The 18,390-nt window shown below is 40.3% G+C and overlaps 3 protein-coding genes across 3 annotated transcripts in view; 1 reads left to right on the top strand and 2 right to left on the bottom strand.

Annotated features, from left to right (window-relative positions):
* The window catches only part of ksr2 (kinase suppressor of ras 2), an 89,211-nt gene extending 85,339 nt beyond the window's left edge, over positions 1-3,872 (bottom strand). The window contains exon 1 of the mRNA XM_073466895.1: positions 3,699-3,872. Within this exon, the coding sequence (XP_073322996.1) occupies positions 3,699-3,872 (174 nt within the window). The remainder of the gene's footprint in view (positions 1-3,698) is intronic.
* A 2,625-nt stretch (positions 3,873-6,497) lies between these two features.
* On the top strand, positions 6,498-11,899 carry rfc5 (replication factor C (activator 1) 5). Its single transcript, XM_073466143.1, has 11 exons — positions 6,498-6,651; positions 7,217-7,281; positions 7,517-7,653; positions 7,789-7,868; positions 7,987-8,060; positions 8,803-8,962; positions 9,507-9,588; positions 9,744-9,873; positions 10,209-10,286; positions 10,852-10,906; positions 11,069-11,899. The coding sequence occupies exons 1-11, from the start codon at positions 6,605-6,607 to the stop codon at positions 11,166-11,168; spliced, it is 1,008 nt and encodes a 335-aa protein (XP_073322244.1). The 5' UTR covers positions 6,498-6,604; the 3' UTR covers positions 11,169-11,899.
* Positions 11,858-17,778, bottom strand: wsb2 (WD repeat and SOCS box containing 2). The gene is made up of 9 exons (XM_073466142.1): positions 17,561-17,778; positions 17,223-17,391; positions 16,172-16,374; positions 15,964-16,095; positions 15,344-15,444; positions 14,229-14,425; positions 13,692-13,781; positions 13,483-13,599; positions 11,858-12,468 (listed from the first exon to the last, which is right to left on the bottom strand). The coding sequence occupies exons 1-9, from the start codon at positions 17,598-17,600 to the stop codon at positions 12,255-12,257; spliced, it is 1,263 nt and encodes a 420-aa protein (XP_073322243.1). The 5' UTR covers positions 17,601-17,778; the 3' UTR covers positions 11,858-12,254.
* Positions 17,779-18,390: the final 612 nt, after the last annotated feature.

Here is an 18,390-nt window from a genome sequence, read left to right as displayed (position 1 = left end):
AATGAAAACCAGTATTAACACTTCATCCAGGTAATGATATGGGCTGCTATTCTTGGTAAAGCTTTTGGCTGAAGGAAGGTTAGCGCTCAACGGCTCTAACAGATTGTGTCTGAGGTGCAATCTGGGTCCTTCAGGTTAATAACAGACGTGGAAAACAAAGATATCATAGAGGAATCTCCCATACACACAACGCTCATTAAAGATCATGACAGGTTAACGAGGAAGGCCTTACGTACGGCTGACGTCACTGTGATCCTGATCAAAACCCCTGGTGTACAACTCATTTGTCGTTGTGGCAATAAGAGGACTGCCATCCTGAAAGGCTCTCCGACTCAGAGGATTTGAGGAAGATTAGCCGGTTCTCAGGAGTAACTCCTTTGTTGTATTTGTAATTAACTGTCAAGCGTGTTTGTCCTCATTCACATCTTATACTTGTTTCTTTCTTTTGAGTGTTTCCCTCACATATATAAGTGTGTTCAATTCCTGCAGAGAAAATTTAAATGATACAAATGAGAAATGAACTGATATGCAGTTTCATCCAGACCAAGTTTCTGCAGTAGCCAAAGCAAATTCTGTATTGGTTCCTGGGTATTGATAAAAATGTGTTTTACAAGGGGATTGTAGCCTAAATTTAACAACAGAAGAATCGCAGCCCACAACAGTACGTGACTACCAAAATATCTCACTCTGACCTGAATTCGCATCAGTGTTTCTATTATTTTGTCTGGTGGGCATAAATTTAATGAAAGTGTGGCCGACAACTCTGTTCTTCAAGCACTTTGAATGTAGCATATGAAACAATTTGGACATTTTGTTTTAAGTTCTTTTCACTCAAGTTTGGTCAGCTTGGTCAAATCCGTATTAAACCAAAGCTTCAGCAGAGAGAGTTGTACAAGTGAAGTTTTCTTCATCACTCACTGTTAGTTCTTCATTTAAAGCAACAAATCTGAGTCATCAGTATGGATTTACATGCAGTTATGAAGGCAGAGGGAGCGAGAGAGCAACCATAGAGGGAATATAGGTCGGGACGGAGTCAAGGAAACTCAGTACTTGGATGCAAACAGAGATGTGGAATTTGACACACAATTTAACCAATTCAACCAAACCAATGTTCTTAAATTAATCAGAAGACTATGTAATATCAAAGTCTGATCTCATCAACCCTGTCTCCAACTGTCTGACTTCAGCTAAGTAGCATTAACCACTGTGTGCTACTAATTTTGTAAGTTGATAAGTCAGACGATGTGTATGATAATTGCATTGACCAGGATATGCTGCATATGCCTTGCTGCAGCACCCTGTCATAAATGTTGACTCCAACTCTGGATTGTGATGATACCGAAATAAAAACTGCAACTTTCAGTAATGTGCCGTGCATACATTGGGTTGCAACTCAACTGAAGCACACTTCGTATTAACTGCGTTCGAAAACAAGCATTGCATCGTTAGCTACAGAGGTAAGGGAACGTGCGAATGAGTTTTCACGAGATGGATCTCACTTTGCTTACTCTGTAGAGGCCGTGAAAGTGCATTAGGTATGAAGTGAAAGCAATCTGTTAAGGAAATGTTGCTGCAGAGCACAGTGTCACTCTGAAGAACTACAATATGTATACAAAGTGAAGCCAGATGTTCCACTATTGTGATGTATAACAAAGACTACAACACCCCGTACGCATTATATTTCCAACATCCCATTCAACAGGTCATGTATAAACAGATGAATAAGTTATGAGTGTTTTGAGGCCTGTATTGTCTCCACTGGTTTGCCCTAACTCTTATTCTCTTTTATTGTCACATTGCGTGCCAGTCTGGTAGAAGTGATACCAACACTACTGGCTTCTTAAAACACTCTACGGCACCAACAGTGGTCAAAAAGTCTGCGAGGTCCATTTAAAGGAAAAGCTCACCCAAAAATGAAAATGTAGTCATTACCCACTCATCTCCACGCTGATGGAAAGTCAGGTGAAGTTTTATTTACAGCTTTACAGACAAACAGTGTTGCAGTATTCTCTTAAACAACTGAAAGAGATGGGGACTCTTAACGCTGTAAGGAGCCATTTTCATCGTTTTTTGCGGATGTCCAAGTCCCTATCTACTTCAGTTGTTAAGGAGAATGCTGCAACCCTGTTTTGCTGTGAAGCTCCAGAAATGTTTTGTGGACAGCGACACTTCACCTGACTTTCCATTGACATGAGGGTGAGTAGATGAGACTGACTTTTCATTTTTGGGTGAACGTATCCTTTCACCACGTTAGTGTCACTGCCAATGTAGGAGTTTGTATTTGTTAGACTATAACATGAGATATAAAGTAAAAGTAACGAGTCAGACGACATTTCCGCCAAGAGAAAAGTTAAATACCCTTCCCCTTTTGTGACCCCCTTTAACCATCCACTGATTTTCATTTAGTCCATGTATGCTGATACATTGTTAGAAGGGACTTGCTAACATAAACACAGTAAAACAGTATAAACTTGTGTTAGTTTAGTCAGTTTAATCCATCCTGAAAATCCATGAGTGAAGATTTTTCTCTTCTCTTCAAATCTCTTCCTCGAAACTACATAGTGCACCTTTAATATGTTGTGGGCTATTATTGCTTTGGGAACATAGTGAACATTTATCTTCACTGTAGCTGCTTCTCACTGGCAGCACATTTGTCTCTTCTCTCCTCTCTCCTCTTGGATTTACACTCCTGTCTTGTTTTACACTTGCAAACTTCACTTAAGCCGCTCAGACATGCATTCAACATGGGACTATCAGTGCTGCTTATGTATATTATATGGCATCATATTCCTGTGTGTGACTTCACTTTATGTAACATCTCAATTATATCCCCAGTGGGACTCAAAAGTGTGTTGATGGCACACACAGATCCTCACTTGGGGGAGTTTATGGCGACTTTTATCGCACTTAATGGTATTTGTTTTAATCTCCTCAGGCATCACCATTACATTGTCACGGGCCCTTAATGCTGTGCTGTGCCTGCGAAGCTCAATGGTGAGTTTTCACTGACCTTATCGCACTTTATGGCATATTTTTATGTCCCGTGACAGCCCTCTCTTGCTGGTGAGGAGGAAGAGGAGGAGGTGGAGGAGGAGGAGGAGGAGGAGGGAGGAGGAGGAGGGGGGTTGTTGGACTGGTTTAAGTGGTCTCGAAACGGACAGCCTGGTATTCTCAAACACAAACACCGGGATATTATGGCCATTACGTAACGCAATTTACGGAATACCCCACGGGCCAATTAAACGGATAACGATATTTTGTAACAATTTCAGTAATCTGCTCGCCTTGCGTAACAGCGGGGCCTGGATGCGCCGTGAGGACAGATGCGCAGGCTGGCATATTGGTAATGGACTGTAAACACGGGCTGCCTATAGGCCTCGGCTGCCTCAGATATTATTCTGATGGAGAAGAGCCACCTTCTCTCCCCGCCACCTGCAGAATGCGCAAGTCTCTAACAGCCCCACTGCAGCCCCGTACAGCCTCCTGATTTATGGCACTGCACAACACAGATAGCGTCGGGCTTTAGCAAGCACATCTTATGCACGTTTATGCAACAACAACACAGGCAACAGAAAAGAAAAAAAAAATACAGTATGTCGTGGAAAATGTGCACAGTGGCCTAGGAATGAATAACAGACGGTGACAGCCCTCCGTATTGATTCAGATGGAGATGCACAGCAGAGATTCAGTCATCTTACCTCCAGCGTTCGTATCTCTTTCTGTGTCAAGTCGTTGGATGTGGCACATTTGGTCCGTAAACCCTCCAAACTAGAAATGCTTATGTCTATCATATTTTGCACCAACTCGCACTGCTGCAAGGCTTTCTGCAAACTAAGATGCTGCTCCTCGCTTTTTGTCATCTCCTCGTTCATAGTTTTGCGAGCAGTGGTCGTTATTTTCTCCCCCGTTGCACTTTCAGAAAAAAAAAAAAAAAAGAAGAAGAAGAATATATATATATATTTTTAAGAAAAATAAAATTAAAAAAAACAAAATAAATAAATAATTAAAAAATAAATTCAGAAAAGAAACGTGGAGAAGCCCACGGAGCAGAGGAGCGACCTGCAAAACGCCATGAAACGAGATGTTGGAGGTTTACAGACGGGGTTTGAGCCGTGAGAGAGTCGACTCCATTGCAACAACAGTCCTCGTAGTTCCTGCTGTTTCATCAAGGTGTCTCTGCTTTAAATCAAACACAATATGAAGATACCGAGCGGGACTACACGGTTTGCCACAGCATCCATTGGGTGCCCCCTTCGTTTCAGATGGGTGTTTTTTTTTTAAAAAAAGAGAGAGAGAGAGAGAAGCTGTTCAGCGCATCGCAAGCAGACGTATCGGTGGGGGAAGCCTGGTGGTTTTTAAAGGTGCTGATGTGTGGATTGGATGCAGGTACTCCCTGTCTCCCTTGGCAGCAGCTGCATCCCGGTTCGCTCCCACCACACCGACATGTTTCCTGTCAATCAAACCCACAGCAACAGCATCGGTTCGCCCAGGCACCGCCGTGAGGGGCCGCTCTCGCGAGATCTGCCGCGGAGTGCAGTGGGCTCACGGTGCTTGAGCCAGTCTCCAGGCCTGTGTGGAGATGAGCGGAGCTGACACTTCTCACATGTTCTGCAGGAGAAAAGATGCTCGATTATCTTCATTTCTACACACACCTACATGCGTGTTTCTTCTTTTTCTGTTGACTTTACAGTGATTTGATTTTTGATCAATTTATTGGCAGAATATTTAATCACAATATTTGGATACATTTAATTTTTTAAAATGTTTAAAGATGTTTCTTTGTTTGTGATGTTCTGTGTGTGCTTTTGCACAGTGGTTGTCAGGATATATTGATATTGATGATCCTCGTAATATTCTAACATTAAATATTAATATTGTGTTAATAATCCACATATGATAACATTGTGAAAAAGATACAGTAACTAGCTAAGTAGTGTTTGGCTAGACCACTGCCAAGCAAAATCATGTCGGCAATTATAACACAGTTTGAGTGGATATCGCGATAATATCGAGATTTCTTTTAGCCGTGTAATCAAAATATAATATTGTGATATCTGATATATATTTCTGCTCCAGTAGGCCCACATTTCAGAAGGAAAGGTTTACTTACTTCACTACATTTATTTGATAACTTAAGTTACCCTTCAGAATTATACTAACAATACAAAAGTGTAATTAATATAATAAATTACTATGTGTTATGACAGATTAAGATAAAACTTTATTGAGCCCTGGGGGAAATTCCCAACTGACACAGCACTAGCCTACATAAACTAGTTATAATTAGCTCGATAGTTACAGCAACAATTACTTTTAAAGCGATGTACACATTCATGCATCAATAATTACAATAGTATAACAGGTTTTGGATTATTCTGAAACTAGCCAATCTACTTACTGCTTTAATATACTTTCACTTTTGAACTTTTATTTAAAACCCTTAAAACAAAGTATTTCCAGACTGTGGTTTTGGTACTTTTACTAAAAATAAATGATCTGATTTGACTGTTTGTGCATGACTGGCTGTGTTTTGCCAAATGTCTTATCTCTATTCCTATTTCTGTTTCTGCACTCAAGTCTCTCTCTCAGGGAGACTAAGAAAAATATTTAGAGCCTAACATTGTCAAAAACCAACCATTTCAGCATATACATTAACAAGTAACAAAAACAATTAAATCACCTGTGATAATTAATTGTGATATATAATTGGAAATCTCTATCTCCTTATTACTCCAGACCTAGGGGGGGTGAGGACTTCTTGAAGGGGTCCTATGATAAATCTGAGGAGTCATAAGATGATGCGAGATAATAAATAAAGAATACATTTATTTCTCTAATCTTTTTAAATGGATACTTTCACCACTTCAGGCCACATACTGCCTCATTTTCAGGTGTCAGGCAGTGAGATAATAATCAAAATAATGTTCTCTGAAAAAACACGCAGGTACATTGCACTTTTTGACATATGTATAGAAATAAGCACAATTGTTTGTCATCACAGTATTGCTGAAAAAAATATTCCCCACCTAAATGAAAATGGCTTGTCTTGAACTGACATATACGTGGGTTTTTAAATTAAGAACTGCCATGTCAAAAAAGGCCACATATGAGTAAACTGTGAGAAACCTGAAGTTAATTTAAGAATGGAGTGTGTGTGATATTTTAAGGCCAAGACAAGCCTACAGACTTCTTACTTTTGTCATTGTTGGATCAATTGTCAGGACCATGATTAATAACTAACTGATCATACCAGTGATGAAATTATCTTGTGAAAGACTCAATGAAACAAAAAAAAATCTCACATGGGCCTAAATGTTAACTGTTACAGTTTGTACTCTTTAAAAGGTGGTGGGAGGGATCCCAGCATAAGTATTTGCAATTTGTGTGCCACACACTTTTTACAGTGGGTCGATAGCCCGCCCATAGCACCCGACACAGTCACCTTATTGGTTGTACGCCGAGACGTTTGACGCACGTCGTGACGTTTGACGCACGTTTTGTAGTGCAGCGCGCCAAACACGGCCATCAACAGAGTGGAAGTGACTATAACTTCGTGTTTTAAGTGTTAGCCCAGCTTGGAGCTTAATTCACAGTTAAAGACAACATGGCTTCAACAAATAAAGCGACGTTACAGACCAGGAATTTGCCGTGGTGAGTTAAAAGACGTTGTTTTATCACAGATAGGTTAAAATAGTTAGTGCAAGCTAGCTAACCTGCCTACTGTTGATTCAAGCTAGCTAGCAGCTAACCGTGTTATGAAGGTTTCTGCCCTCTGTGCTATCTTATCTTGGCACTAACTACATCTATCTCATAGGTGTCAAACGAGTCTTAAATCCGGAGCCATGTCAGCTTCTTTTTATTTCGGCATACACTTTAGCTAGTTAATGTATCAAGCATCGCCGTGTTGCCACTTCAACCAGCTGGCTCAGAGGACATGCTGCAACGTCTCCAGATTATAAAATTGAGATTTGTTTGAAATATTGGTGCATGGTATAAAATAGACATGCCGAATTGAAAAGTGACACTCCAACATTAGTCTGATATAATTGCATACGTCTCTAACCCTTTAAGTTAGCTGTTTTGAAATAGACAAAAGTTTATTAAGTGAACATTACGTCAGTACAGTGAATGATACTTTCAGGGGTTAAAACGTTACGATCCTTGATGTTATTTTGAGTAACTAATATTGACTATATGTTTCTGCTGCCTATTCCAGGGTAGAAAAATACAGACCACAGAAACTTGATGATCTGATCTCACACAAAGATATTCTAAGCACCAGTAAGTATGTAAACTGAATGAATAAACACATAATCCAGCCTATATACATGATGAAGTATCTCATAATGTTGCTGTTTGTCAGTGTTGCTCACTCTTGTATTAGTTGTGTACTATAGTTAAGTGGTAATGATTAACTATGCAAAGGCTTTCCAAAATTTCCCGCATGTTGTTTTAAATTTGTAGTTCAAAAGGATGCCAGCTGTTCATTTTGTATCCTTGTTTTTCATCTTTTCAGTCCAGAAGTTTATCAGTGAGGACAAACTTCCCCATCTCTTGTTCTATGGCCCCCCTGGAACAGGCAAAACCTCCACCATCCTCGCCTGTGCCAGGCAGCTGTACAAGGACAAAGAGTTTAACTCCATGGTGTTGGAGGTGCAGTAAAACTCCTCATTAGAAGCTTTTGGTTTAATGGGATGCGAGGGCATTTTTGCACACGACAAATTCAGTAGTTTAGGGAAGAGACCGTGTGGCTCTTTGATTTGATATTTGACTTATTTTGTTTTGCAGCTGAACGCATCAGATGACAGAGGTATCGATGTTGTCCGAGGTCCCGTTCTGAGTTTTGCCAGCACTAGGACCATCTTCAAGTAAGACTAAAAATCCATCTACAACACTTGTCAACTACTTTTTGAATGTTCTTAATGGTCTACAGTGGGAATTATTATTTAAACTGCTGCCTTTTTGTCCGTCCCTCTTGTCCTCCAGGAAGGGCTTCAAGTTGGTGATACTGGACGAGGCCGATGCCATGACCCAGGATGCCCAGAATGCATTGCGGCGAGGTAAAGCCATCTGTTCGGCCGGGCGTCACCCACTGTGAGCCACACGGCTCACTGAGCAGCCAGACAATTTGGCTGCTGCTGAATTACAGGCTATCTGCTTGTACACCCTGATATTAATTTGAAAACCAGCATCTGATTTGAAGATTCGGTTTTAACTATCGATTTAGAGTTAAAGAACATTTCGTCTAACCTATGTTTTGATTTTATTTTTTATAACATTGCTTGTGTGATTTCATGCTTCTGTTTTGTAAAATGTTGCAGCTGTAAGTGGAAGCATGTTTAGGAAAAAGGGTTTTTATTGCCTTCAGTGATTGCAGTTGTATAATGGTGTTTGGATTCAGGGAGGAAAGTCAAAGACATTTTCGGAAGTTCGTTGCAGATTTAGCAAGAGCTGCACAAATATGTGAAGAATATTGATCTGGCCACTGAAATTTCCTAATCTGACAGTTGACCACTTTTCTACGATTTCTTATTGACACTATAAGTTATATGCTCCATGAACTCTTATTCTTAATATTTTTTTTAACTGAACAAACTTAATTCTATACATATTTTTTTAATCATGACCACTTGATTGCTAATAAACTTTACCAAAACTTCAAGGAGAAATTTGTAAGATAATCCCAGACTTTTACCTGTGACATTTTATCTCAAATTTCTTAGCAACACTGATTTCTAACTTGTGCTTTGGCCTTCTCTCTATCTCTCTCGATCTCTCTTTGTCTCTCTGTCTCTGTTTCAGTGATTGAGAAGTTTACGGAAAACACTCGATTCTGTCTGATCTGCAACTACCTGTCCAAGATCATCCCCGCCCTGCAGTCTCGATGCACCAGGTTTCGCTTCGGCCCGCTGAACCCGGACCAGATGATCCCTCGGCTGGAGCATGTGGTCCAGCAGGAGAGGTGAGTGTGTGAAGGGGAAAGTGTGGACGTTTCTTTTACCATCTACTGTTAAAACAATCCTAGGTAGAAGGGGTTTCCAAAGTGCTTTATGTTTTCATTATTTTATGTCACAAAATCCTTCCTGCACTTAAAGCGATGTGCGTTGCTCCCCAGAAAAACTAGTAAAACCTTGTTGGCCATTGCACTTTGTTTGTTATTACACTACTGGTTTGGGTTTCACATGACAAGTGTTTGACAGCATAGAGAAACACTGCTTTATGGCACAAAAAGAGAAACCAAATTTTATTTTTTCTGGACATCACTGATATTGAAAGGCTGAATGAATGGTTGATTTTAGAAATCATATTTTTATAACATAAAACAATACATTGAATGAGGAAAGAGGCTAACATTTGGGTTAGTTATATCAATACTAGAAGCATGAAGTCAAAGAAGGCACCACATAGTGACAATAACACATTTATGGATAAATATGAAATGTGTTACTCAGTTCAACTCTACATTAATCTGACTGTTGATTAACAAAATTAATCTTTTTGCGCAGCATTGACATAACTCCAGATGGGATGAAAGCCATTGTGACCTTATCATCAGGTGATATGAGAAGATCGCTCAACATACTGCAGGTACGACCAAAAGCTCCTGTCGATCATTGTGCCTCGCTGTGTTTTCATTCGTACTCTGTTTTAAAAGCTAAAGAAGAAATGTGTTACACTCGTTATTGTATGCCATCATAGAAGGGTAAACTGTACAAACTGCATCCCACCTCTGTGACTCTTAGAGCACCAGTATGGCATACGGGAAGGTCACAGAGGACACGGTGTACACCTGCACAGGTCACCCCCTCCGCTCAGATATAGCCAACATCCTCGACTGGTCCCTCAACAAAGACTTCACCACAGCATACAAGCGTATCCTTTACATCGCCTTGTCTGGGATTATAAACTCAGGAAGCTTTTATGTACAATAATCGGTCTATACAGTATATGTTCCGTGTAAAATACAAGCTTTTTCCATCCTGTGAAATGTGAACCACTGCGTTTTAGTTTTATTCTGTACAGTTCAGAAAAAGATAAACATCCTGAAATTCCTATATACTCTTGCCTGAGAACAAATACTTGGTCTTAATCCTCATGCTATCCATGATTTGCGTGAATGCAATGTGATATTGTGGAATTTTAATGGCTAAACAAGACACCCACTAACACCAGTTCAGTTCAGGAACTCTTTAACACCTTCCTCCCAGAAATCCTCCAGCTCAAGACTTTGAAAGGTTTGGCCCTGCATGATATCCTCACTGAGGTTCATCTGCTCATACACAGAGGTAAGGCCACAGGGAAAAGGAAATAATTTGTTTAACATCAGGTATTGTGCTTGTATTTAAAGTGTGACAACCAAAGTAACCTAGTAGAGTTTTCCTTTTTATAAGAAAAATTACCCGAGCAGTGGTTGGTCTGGTCTGTTCTCCACTTGTAGGTTAAATCCCACTGCTCTCTAAGGAGGGTTTACATATTTAATTTTTCTCCATTTAGATGCCTCTCAGCACTTTGGGCTTTAGCAGTTGCATGTTTTCATTTTTTTTATATACAAGACCCCAGGCTTAACAACTGCAGGATGTGTAGGTGGTTTCTGTGTTGATTGTAAAATGACTTGACCATGTCTAGAAGGCGATTCACCACATTTGTGTTGGACGAATCTTCATTTTGACTTTTAATGCTTGGTATAATGATGACACTGGGAAAGCTGTTATTTCCTCCTGAGCCTCCTTTATTTTAGGGTCTGTATCTGTTCATGAGCTTTTTGCAACTTCAAAATGTTTCAGTACTTTGTTACGAGAAATGTATCTGAATTTTTTTTTTTTTTTTGGTCTTTTTTTTCCAACCTTCAAGTGGACTTTCCTCCAGCTATTCGGATTGGTCTGCTCATCAAGTTGGCTGACGTTGAGTAAGTGGGATCGCTTGTGCTTCCTCTCATAAACAAATGTTAACATAAAGTGAAAGCTTCCATTAGATACAAGTAATTGAAAATAGTCACACGTTAATGTCATGAAGGCATCCAGATGTTGGGAAATGTTTCCTTTGGACTGATCACGTGTCGTCTCCTCAGACACAGGCTCGCCTCAGGAACCGACGAGAAGATCCAGTTGAGCTCCATGGTCGCGGCTTTCCAGGCAGTTAGGGACCTCGTGGTCAGTGAGGCCTCATAGATAACCGCCTTACCCTGACAAGGTTCTGTCTTGCTAGTTTAGAGACAATTTTTTTTATGCCAGATCTTTGGTGACTACCATCACTCCTTTTTGTATCATATTGAAAATAGTTACATCTAGAATTTAGATGATATTTTTGCAAGAATCTGTTACACCAGTGCAAGAGAAATTGCTCTTTCATTTCCTACTCTGCCATCCTGATGCACTAGTCAATGTAACAACAGTGTGGCCAAGTTCTTCTCTCCGTGGCTGTGGTGTGCAGTGATGCCATGAAAGGCTGAGTATAGTTAGATTTCTTTTCAACCTAACAGGTGATTGCACTCATCAGTACACTCTCATGAGAAGTCAGTGAAATTAGTTTTGTTTTATTTAGAGAGAAAACTGCTGCCTTTAAGTGCCCCCTGCATGATTGCCCACCAGGCCACCACAGTGTTGATGTACAGTGCAGACACAAATGCTCACAGCTGTCTGAGTCACTGACATCTGCATACAAACTGCAACAAACAAACAAAATTGGAAAAAGTCGATGGTAACTCTTTTGAGCACTTGGAAAGCTGGACATTTAGTTACCAGCGAAGGAAAAACTTACTGTCACCAAATGATCCATTTAAAATATTAAAAGAAACGTGTCAAACAACATGCTGTGCTGTTGCAAATACAACTGTAAGAATACGTCAGGGACATGTACATGTCATTAAATCTGTTTAATAAAACTATTTCCTCTAAGTCCAGTTTTCGTTACATTATATTAACAATTAACGTGCTGATACAGTAGTGGTTTATGTGCTATTTTGTGATGATAAACACAAGAATTAGAAATGCATATACATTTGATATTTACACAATAAATTAAGAGTATAAAATTGCGATATTCAAGTCAAGCATGTGAACGTTGAGTTTATGCATCATCTTACAGTAGTAGTGCAATTAATGAACTCTAGTGTTCTATCATCTACAGTAGATTACAGTGAGATATGCTTCCTGTGCTAAATTAAGCTTTGAAAGCATCTCAGTCAGCAAACAAAACGCATGTATAACAATCACTCGCTGTAAATGTAAATTGTTGCATTGTGCTAGCGTTTCTATTCAACCTTCCCACTCCTCTTCCTCTGAGGAATAGCAGGTCTTGAGGCGGTCGGGGATGTTTCTGTAGGTGAGGTACTCGAGGATCCTCTTGGGGAGGGGCAGCGGCTCCATCTGGTGTGTGGAGACCGAGTGGCGCAGGATGGATCGGCACAGGTGGCGCAGGCTGGGCACGGTCCTGGGAGCCTTCCAGAACCTCACGTGGCCGTCTCTGGTTCTGTCACAAGAGGGATATGGTTAGTGTTACAGTTGAATGGTGGCCAAAACATGCAAACTAGAAAAGGATGCATCCCACTTGTGCGGAAAAAAGTAGTATATAGCCTTTTGTGGCTTCAGAGGAAGCTGCATGTAATCCAATAAATTGCCTCCAGTGATGTCACCCAGTTGCTGAGTTGCATTGTGGGTAATGTAATGTATGCACTAGGTTTTGAGAAGCAGTCCACTGGTCTAGCATTGCACTCCTGTTGGTCTCATTATGGAGAATTTAAAAAGTGATCAAAATTGAAACGGCAGAACCAGAGATACATTTTTTTATTCCACATATTCCTTTCTTTTCAAAACGTGCTGCCTACATTACCCACAATGCAAGTGAATATGGAACACTGTACTGTAGATTTCTGTATTGGCAGCACTTTTCTGTAGGCATGTTGTTTATAAATTTGCTTGTTTTTTCTCTGACCTACCATACAAAAGCAGCACAATCAGCAAATGTCTGGCATTTTTTCAAACAAAAAACAAAATAATAAACTTGATAAATTAAAATCTAAATTGCCCATTGCCTGTTAAGCAGTGAATCTACTAATCATTTTAGCTCTATAATTATGTTTCGGCCAAATAAATGAGAGATTGAAACCAGCGGGGATTGGATTAAAAAGTTTTGTTGTTGTTTTGATGGTTCTTGTTCATCATAAAACTGAGTCACTGATGACCACCACCCTTCAAAAACTAAGACATTTCTAAAGCCACTTTTTAAATAGGGCTGCAACTAACTATGATTTTCATGATTCATTAATCTGCAGATTATTTTCATGATTAATCAATTAATTGTTTAGTCTATAAAATGTCAAAAAACTGAAAAAAGCTCATCACAATTTCAGACATTGCTTCTGTTATTCAACCAACAGTCCAAAACCTAAAACTCTTCATTGACTAAGATAATTGACAAACGACTATTCGTTGCAGCTCTACTTTCAAGTCTACCAGCAGCAAGTAACACTTGGTGGATTTTTACCCCGTGGCGACCACGCCCCCTTGTGGATGGTAGTCGCAGCAGAGCCCATTAGAGTCTCGGTCCGCTTTGGTCTGCATCACCATCCCTCTCTTTCCTGGCTCCCAGATCCGAAGAGCCCTGCAAACACAACACATCTGTCTGAAATCATTCTGTCCAGAAACATTTATGTGATGACATTAAAATAAAACGATTCATGAGATGGAACTGACCTGTCATCAGTCACGATGGCCAAGTATAAACCGTTGGGGGAGAACTGTAGTGCTGATATTTGGTTTTGCCCGTAATCTTCAAAGTAGTCACTGTGGGTAAAAGAAACAGAAGTTTTTAAAGGGACAGTTCACCCCAAAATCAAAAATACATACCAATCCTCCTTTTGTTTTGGAGATACCAGCTGTAAAGATGTCTGCCTTCTCTGGAGTATAATGGAACTAGATGGCACACAGCTTGTGATGCTCAAAGCACTAAAAAAGTACATTATAAAAACTTAACAGCAATGTCTCTTTCCAGAAATCATGACCCGGTTACTCAAGATTATCTGCAGACCTGACATGTTCATGAGTTGAATGATAAATTTCACATTCTGTACAAACTACAACCAGGAATGAGTTACAAAAACCAGTTGCACAAGATACAAGACACAGAACATATTTTCAGGCAGTGGATAGTGAAAACAGTGATAGACACAGTGTAGGATGCACTTTACTTAATACCAACAGTACTAGAGAAGCTGAAAAGTTTAAACTTACACCAGAGTGGCCAGCTTCTCCGCAGTGTACGGGTCCCACAGGTCGATCCACCAGCTGGAGCCACTGAAGGCCGCGGTGGCGAGCAGCGCCCCGTCAGGAGAGAAGTCGCAGGAAGACAGGAGGTACAAGGTCTTATGGGTCCCTCCTGTCAGGTTCCTCATGAACGTATATGACCGCAGACTCCACAGACACACCATCTGTATCATGAAGGGTTAACAAGTCTTGATTTGGAATCATTTATGTCGGGTTAGTCACGTGATTCTCAATGAATGTCAACAGGACAGGCTGGGACACGCAGCAAACCGTTTAAAGTGTGTTTGGGATATTTGAATCTGGTATTGCACCACGCTAAACGGTCTGCTTCTCTTTGCAAATGAGAACATAAAAAATAAGCAGTTTGACAGGAGCTCCCTGAAGCTCCAAATAAACAGAACCAACTGATAAACTTTCTGTCAGTGGAAGACAACTGAAAACAGGAACAGATGAAGATAGCCAGATCGCTGCATTCTTTGCGGAGACAAACGGACGAAAAAGAAAGCGCTGCAGTGGAAAGACATGTTTAAATAAATTTTAAAAAAGCTACATGTAACTTAGTAAAACCCATCTGGACCTTTAGATTTAACTGAAGCTGAAGAGATCACCAGGGGAAACCTTTAAGAGAAAGAATTACAAAGAAATATACTCTCTCTCCACTAAATCATTCCAGTGTCCTTGAAAATTGAACCCAATTTAGTGCCTTCTTGTCAACATTGTGCAACAGAAAAGAGTGCCCCATTCACCTGATCTGAGATGCTGAATATTTGTGTCTTTTTTACTCGTGGAAAGTGTCATTAAATTCACTGATTTGACAAAAAAAAAAAAAAATCCCTAAACTGCAGCAGTGAATCCAGATCAAAAACCATCAAGGAGGAGGATGAAAGGTTTCTTCTGTCAGAAAAAAAGTAATGCAGTTTTAAATAGACAGATGAATTCTCTATAAATACATAAAAACAACGTACGAACAAAACAAACGTAAAAAAAAAAAGAAAGGATCAGGATCTACAGGAATGCATATGTTTGCATTTCTGTCTGGCTTTGCCTTGAATATGAAACAACATACGTTTACAATAACTCACTCTGTCAAATCTGCCGACAGACGCGATCATGCTGCAGTCTGATGATACGCTGCAGCAGCTGATCCAGTCTTTATGGCCGGTAAGCACCTGCACCTTTTTACCTACAACAGACAGGACAAAAAGAAGAACGAATGTAACCGATGGAGACAGACTATGACAGCATCAGCGGGTGCAATAAAAGGGTGGACAACGTGACTACTAGATGTGTAAATATGAACAGTTTCTTGCTTTAACCTCTTTCATTCGAGACAGAAGGATGATCTTACTTTAACATAAAAAACAAGCTGTTAAAATGTGTTCATGGATGGATTACTATCGGGAGAGTTTCAACCCTGTGAGCTGATTCTGAACAAAACCTGAAATGTTTGAACATTTGTATGAAAACACTTGATGTGCTGGGAAAAGGCCTACGGTCTACGTGAAACAAAACAGGCACCGTAGCAAATAAAAACAGACGCTATCATAATCTAATCATACAGCTCTTTAACTATGTCTACCCTGAAGATAAGCAACTGCTCTTTCCTTTAACTATTAACTATTCAAACAGTATGTTGATATGTTTCGTTTGTAAAGAAATGAGTCTGAGCTTTGCATCACTTGTTAAAATACTTGGCACAAACCTTTGTGAGCCAGGTCCCAAATCCTCAATGTCTTGTCCCGTGAGGACGATATGAGTGTGAGTGTCCCGTTCTCAGGAAAGACCAGGTCCCTTACAACACCTTCATGGCCATGGAGATCAAACACAGCATCACCTGAGAACACATTGTAAGGATTGTTAAAAATAAGCTACAGCAGACATCTTAAAATCCTCAGCAGCATTAATCTCACCTGTTAACACATTCCAGATTTTGATCACCCCGTTCTCCAAGCCTGTGGCCAGAAGCAGGCTGTTGTTCCCTTTTGGTGGCGTTTTAGCTGGCCGTGCTGCTGCAGCAGACTTTGGGGGTCTGGGTCCGAAGGCGAGGCCCCACACCGGATGACCGCAACTGAAGCTCTTGTCTCCTCGGTCGATCGCTCCATCCTGACTGTCTCTGTGGGGGAGAGGAGAATCGAGTATGGAGATACCATAAAAAAAACTCATGTGTTTTGAGGCCTGATGCTGGAGTTGGTGAGTATATGATGCTGCCTTTAAGTGCTGTTGGAAATGTCTTGATCTTATTTACAACAGTTGTAAACAACACAACACGGAGGTCAATGCAACTTTATTAAAAAATAATAATAAACACTTGTTGACAGCAATTCATATCTTTAAGTTATCATCTTTTCATTAGATATAGATCAGTTAATATTTTGGTGGTATATCAATGTGGTTATGCTCCATCACGTTTTAAATCTGTATTCTACAGGGAATATTGAACTGAAGCTAAAAAAAAATCACAAACCGAATTGCAACACTGGTCGTTCAGCCCTCGTGCTTTCTTTGCAAAGACTGTTTATGTTGCGTAACTACATTCCTCCTACATCAGACTGTTTCATTTCATAATGCCAGTTTTCATCTCATCGCCTTCCCTACTCGAGACCAACCGGACAGTCGTGTGTTTGATTTTTGCTGTAGGCCTATTTTATTTATTTTACTCATATGACTTTTTTATTTCTCAACGTTAAATGTTCATTTTGCTATAACTGAACACTGTCTCTCCATAATAATAAAAAAGCTAGACCAGAAATTGGTGGTTACAATCTTTGGGTCATTAAATTATAGCCTTTTTTAAATTATATATTATAGATATTATTCTATGGTAATATTTTCACAATTTTAACTTTTATCTGTAAAGGCTTTTGAGTAATTAAGTCAAGCATACGTTAATACGTTGCATCCCAAAAGTCCGAGAGACACGTGAATGCATCACGCCCGGGTTACATGTACAGGTAAACCTACTCAGAGTCCAGAGGCCAGGCGACCACCCACACGATCCCGTGTCCCATCGACCAGGCGAACCAGGCTCCGTCCGGGGAGAAGTCCACGCTCCACGTCTCACATCCCGCCCGGCCCTCCAAGGACGGAGGACGCCTGGTCCTCAGCTCCAGGATCATAGCAGGGTCGGACGCTGCAGGAGGACGGACAGCGGACAGAGAAGTGAGCAGCGGACAGACTCATCCTTCACTGACAGACGGCAGCACCACATTGTTCTACCCCGCTCCTTCTCTCTGGATGTCTCTCCAGCGGCTTACGGAGATTTAATTGCTTCTGACAGCCTCAGTAAATGTGTGACTTACATGTCGGCGGTAGCTCCGCGCTGTTTTCCGTGGAGCACATCGTTTCCCTCTTCACATTCTTCGCTTTATCGGTGACTTCCTGAACGCGTCCTCCACTCTCATGTCCGGAGCAGCTCGGACGTCCCTGTGCTGCTGTTTCAACTCTGTTGCGTTCAAAATATGGGAGAAGTAATAAATAATAATAGTTGAGCTGGTTTCCTGTTGTCTGACTCACTGTGTACGATTGGTTGCGATGTTGACCAACGTCGTCACGTTTTTCCTTTATTACGTAACCTCACTAAGCCATGCCACACCCCCAGCATGAATTTATTATACATGTCAACTATCCCTTTTTTCCTCTTTGCTGATGAGCATTAACGGCACGAGGACATGAGATTAGTCGTTATCCAGTGATGTCATCGTTATTAAAATAGGATGTTGAGCTCAGAGAGCTGGAATTCACAATATGCTTATTCACAATATGCTTATTCATAATATTAAAATAATGTGGAGAATATGTGTCAGCATGTCTCACTAAGATTAGTAAAACATCATTTCTTCATTTATTACAACAACATTATTTTAACTCGATATTTAATCTAAACTTTTCTGACTTTTATAAAGCATGTCCAAACATGTCCTTTCTACGGAAGCCTAAAGGGCCATGCATTCATACATTTTATTTCCTCCGTTTTCCCGAGATAACGAGTTAATTTCATTTGTTCTCTGCCGTTTTCAAATTAATTATATCGTTATCTCGGGAAAACAAAGTTTCGTTATCTCGAGATCTCAAGAAAATTATCCCGTTATCTCGGGAAAACGGCAGTTGTTATTTCGAGATAATAACTCGA

Source organism: Pagrus major, chromosome 5, assembly GCF_040436345.1.
Source record: "Pagrus major chromosome 5, Pma_NU_1.0".
Taxonomy (NCBI): domain Eukaryota; kingdom Metazoa; phylum Chordata; class Actinopteri; order Spariformes; family Sparidae; genus Pagrus; species Pagrus major.
The sequence above is the reverse complement of the archived record's forward strand: the minus strand, read 5'-3'. Positions and strand labels throughout refer to the sequence as shown.